The sequence below is a fragment of the Nestor notabilis genome, unplaced genomic scaffold (genome assembly GCF_000696875.1).
Source record: "Nestor notabilis isolate BGI_N333 unplaced genomic scaffold, ASM69687v1 scaffold12452, whole genome shotgun sequence".
NCBI lineage: Eukaryota > Metazoa > Chordata > Aves > Psittaciformes > Psittacidae > Nestor > Nestor notabilis.
In genome coordinates this window covers 1285-5908 of record NW_009918780.1, presented here as the reverse complement: position 1 = coordinate 5908, position 4624 = coordinate 1285, and the positions used below count along the sequence as shown (strand labels likewise).

The 4624-nt window shown below is 52.4% G+C and overlaps 1 protein-coding gene across 1 annotated transcript; it reads left to right on the top strand.

Moving 5' to 3' along the window:
• The first annotated feature begins 2918 nt into the window (after positions 1-2918).
• On the top strand, positions 2919-4175 carry LOC104401042 (inositol 1,4,5-trisphosphate receptor-interacting protein-like 1). The gene has a single exon (XM_010009899.1). The coding sequence runs from the start codon at positions 2919-2921 to the stop codon at positions 4173-4175; it is 1257 nt and encodes a 418-aa protein (XP_010008201.1).
• The last annotated feature ends 449 nt before the right edge of the window (positions 4176-4624 follow it).

The following is a 4624-nucleotide window of genomic DNA, read 5'->3' as shown; positions in this document are numbered from 1 at the left end:
CCCTAACTATTCTATGATTCTGTAAGTAGATAAGCATCAGGGAGTTTGAGAAGGAGATAGACTGGTGGAACCAGGCTCTGACATCCCTCAGGCAGGAGCAGGAGCAACCAGCAGAAAAAAAACCCCAAACCAAACCAAAATCAAACAAAACCAAGATCCAGGGCTTCCTGAATCCTCCCTCTGCCAGACTGAAGGCAGTACCTCGAGCGAGAGGAGTATATAGACACTCAGATCAGCGGGCAAGAACACTGCCTTGCTGCCTACTCCACCCTCCCAGGTACCTCTGTACAACAGGTATAAGGCTCTGGATGTGGAAGGCCAATCAGTGGTGACCAAGATGGTGAAAGGCCTCAAGAGCAAGATGTATAAGAAGTGGCTGAGGTCACTTGTATTATTCAGCTTGGAGAAGAGAAAGCTGAGGGGTGACATGGCAGTCTGCAACTTCCTTACGGGTGGCAGCAGAGGAGGAGATGCTGATCTTTTTCTTGTGACCAGGAATAGGACATGAGGAAGTTCAGTGAAGCTGCTTCAGGGGAAGGTCATGCTGGGCATTAAGAAAAGGTTCTTCTCTGAGAGGGTGTTCCATGAGGAACAGACTCCCCAGGACAGCAGTCATGGCACCAAGCCTGATAGAGTTCAAAGACCATCAGGACAACACTCTTAATCATATGGTTTAGTTTTAGGTAGTCCTGTGAGGAGCAGGGAACTGAATTTGATGATCACTCTGGGTCCCATCCAACTTGAGATGTGTAGTAAGAACATGCCCCCAGCCTTGCAAAGAGCTGAGCCACTCAACCTCTTGCAGCACCTGGAGCAGGATCCAACTGCCCACAAGCAGGCAATGCGTGAGTTCAAGGAGCTGCGATACCGGCTTACAACACAGCTCTTTTACGGGCACTGAAAGCAGCCTTCCTGTAGAGAGCTGTGTGTGCAGAGTTCACAGGTAAGGAGAGATGACCACCTCATACAGGAAAGAAATAAAGGACAGAATGTAGGACACTGCAAGGAAAGGAACAACTCCATGCAGTGGACCTCTGCCAAGAGCAGCAGCATTCTCCTCTCGATGGTTTTCAGATAGCAGATATGACAGCTACAGTGGCGACAATGATAACTTCTCCCTGCTTTCTCCTCTCACTGGCTACAGCCAGAATGGCATTTCACATGGGCTCAGAAATTACTGCTGGCAGCTCTGGCTGTGCAGGGGCCAAACGAGAGGCCTCTCTGTGTTCACTTGGGTCTGGAAAGAGAATCTATCCATGCTGGACTCTCCTTGTTGAGCTGGTGCTGCAGAACTGAGCGCACTGGGCATGGAGAACACGCTCCTCTACCAGCAATGGGAATTGCTACCGCATCTTTCCTCCACACCAAAAGCACGCTCTGGGGAGTGGGACCTGATGCAGCTGAAGGGGCCATTGGAAACGAGCCTGGCAACAGACTCCTGTTACTACCTAGTCAGTGACCACCCTCTCTCTTTGAGAGAGAGTCCACTCCCTCTGGGAGCTTTCCCCTGTGCAAAGATGCTAGTCTCTTGTGTAACGTGCAAAAAAATATTGCATCTGTGAGGGTGTGGGCTATGGAAAGGGCTCTGGGGGCTGTGCTTGAAGGCACCTCCATAGGAGTCAGCAAGGTGTCCTGGAGGGCAAACAGGCCAGCCATCTCCTGGGGTGCATTAGGCACAGTATGGCGGCCCAGCCAACAGAAAGGTCTGACCCACTGTACTCAGCACTGTTGCGGCCTCACCCCGAGTACTGTGAGCAGCTTTGGGCTCCACAGGGGGAGAAGGTTCTAAGGATATTACAACATGTCCAAAGGAGGGCAAGAACGATGGTGAAAGGACTAGCACGTCTGTGAGGCATGGCTGAGGACACAGCTCAGAGGAGAGGAGGCTGAGGGGTGACCTCATTGCTGTCTACCACTTCCTCAGGACACGGAGTGGAGAGGGAGGCACTGATCTCTTCTCTCTGGGGTCTGGTGATAGGACGCACAGAAATAGCTTGAAGGTGTGTCAAGGGATGTTCAGATTGGGTATCAGGAAAATGTTCTTCACTGAGAGGTTGGTCAAGCAGTGGAACAAGCTCCCCCCAGGAAACAGCAATGTCCCCAGGCCTGTTGGTATTTCAGACGCAATGGGACAATGCTCTTGGATATGTAATTTAACTTCAAAGTAACCCGATATGCAGTCAGGGCTTGGACTTGATGGTCGTTGTAGGTAACTTCCAACTTCGGATATTCTATGATTACAGGATTTCCATTGGCAGGCAGAATATATTAATTACAAACTATAGCACCATGCAAGCTCCTCTGAACAAAATTGACCAGAGCCAAGCTGTAACCAGTGCACCAGGGCAGCTGTGAGTCGGTGAACTGGGCTGGGGGCAAAGGCAGGGGCTGGTGAGCGGGTGGGCTTGTGATGTGCCTTGGCACCTGTGGATGAGTCACAATGGGGGATGGCTATGAGAGAGCCAGCAGGCAGCACTGCCCCACGACAGCCTGGGCCAGTGGTGAGTGCACACGCAGTGGGGAGGATGGGCTGGACAAGGGCTGGGGTAGAAATGCAGGCCCCTGGGGGGTGGGTGCTCACTCTGCATCAAGACCCAGGCTGCGAGTGCCTTGGGCATGGCATGCTGCTGCTGCCACTGTGCCTGGGCACAGGCCTTGCTGGTTGCCAGCTGCCTCATCCCCTCTCCTTGCCTGTCCCCAGCTCCCTGCGGCTCCCATCCCCACTCACCCTGACACTACCTCCCTCTCTTCCTCCCTCCCTCCGAGCCCCACTGAATTCCTCCTCTTTCCTGCAGGCCATAGCTGTCACAAACCTTCTTGTGTGCGTTCTGCAAGGACTCATCCTGAACATGCAGGTGTTTGCTGATGAGCTGGGTAAACCCACACACAGTCAAATGCAATGCTGGCAGTTCTGGGTGATGGCTGGCGTGCTGCTCTTCCTGATTTTTGGGCTCTGCTGGTGGCTCAGGAAAAGGAGCTGTGAGGTGGACAGCAGCAGCAAAGAGGAAGAGCAAGACAGTGATGGAGGAGGTGCTGATGGGATGAGAGATTTTGGCACGTATTTCTCAGAGCGAACCAAGCACTCATTGCATGAACTGCACTGCCAGAGCGAGCTGGTGTTGGTGCTGGTGGACAATCTTCTCCATGTTTGCCGAAGAAAGTTGTCAAAGAGTTTCTTCCCAGTGCTGGAACCAGCCATCGGGGTGGGCAGTGCCTTTGAAGGCTGGAGTCCCGAGGAAGATGCCACTGTCTACCGCCTGCTTGTACCCCTGAGGCCCCCCCATGCGCACAGCTTCCGCCTGGAGATTGGCACTGTGGCACAGATGCTGAGGAACAAGTCCCGCATCCATGTGGAGGTAGAGTGCACATGCACGAGGGAGCAGACGGTGGGGGACATGCAGTGCTTCATTCATGACACTGAGGAGAAGCTGAGGATGAATCAGAAGCCTACGCTCATACACCACCTCTGCACCGGCTCCTACCTGGATGTGAAGAAAACTGCCTGCTGGTTCCAGGACTTTGTGAGGTCAGCCTGGGTGCTGGTGCCTCAGTCATGTCGCTACGATATGAAGGTGCTGCCCTCCAGCCACTCCTGCAAACTGCAGTTTACGGATGACTGTGGGAGAATCCTGATGGCTGAGATAATGTTTGGTGTGCAGCTAGGCGCCTCAGACATCTTCCTGAGCAGCCAGGATACACAGGCTTTTGACACCCCAAGCACATCATGGACACTGAGCTACGCTGTGGCAGAGGCAAAGTTCTTCAGGTTGATGGCCAGGCAGGCCCCACATGACAGCTTCCACCTCAACAGCCTGCAACTCTGCACCCGCATGCTGGTGGGCACAGGCTTTTCCAGCTATACCTTCAAGACAGCAGTGATGCACCTCCTGACCACCACACCTCTGGCAGGCTGGCACAGGAGGGATTTCCACCTATGGCTGGATGACATCATGTGGTATCTGCGCTGCTGCTTGGAGAAGAAATGCCTCAAACACTTCTTCTTTGGTAATGAGAAGCTGCCCGAGGAGATCATCTTGCCCCCAGCCTTGCAAAGAGCTGAGCCACTCAACCTCTTGCAGCACCTGGAGCAGGATCCAACTGCCCACAAGCAGGCAATGTGTGAGTTCAAGGAGCTGCGATACCGGCTTACAACACAGCTCTTCTACGGGCACTGAAAGCAGCGTTCCTGCAGAGAGCTGTGTGTGCAGAGTTCACAGCCGAGGAGAGATGACCACCTCATATAGGAGAGAAATAAAAGGACAGAATGTAGGACACTGCAAGGAAAAGAACAACTCCATGCAGTGGACCTCTGCCAAGAGCAGCAGCATTCTCCTCTCGATGGTTTTCAGATAGCAGCCTGTGACGACTGTGAGAGAAACAGCGTTGTTTTTGCATATTGGGGGTGTGGCTTTGCAATATTAAGGCTTTGTAATATTAAGGCTTCGCAATATTGAGACTTTGCAATATTGGGGCTGGGGCTAAGTTACTAAGGAAACAAAACAAAGGGTTTCAGATACTATAACTTGAAACACACACTGTGGTTAAAGACAATATCATCTTTTGCATGAAATACACACTCTGTGGTTAAAGACAGTATCATCTCTGGACGAAAGGTACACTCCGT

What these genes read in the sequence shown, in the direction of transcription:
- LOC104401042 (XM_010009899.1), top strand. Translation starts at nt 2,919, where the DNA reads ATGGCTGGCGTGCTGCTCTTCCTGATTTTTGGGCTCTGCTGGTGGCTC.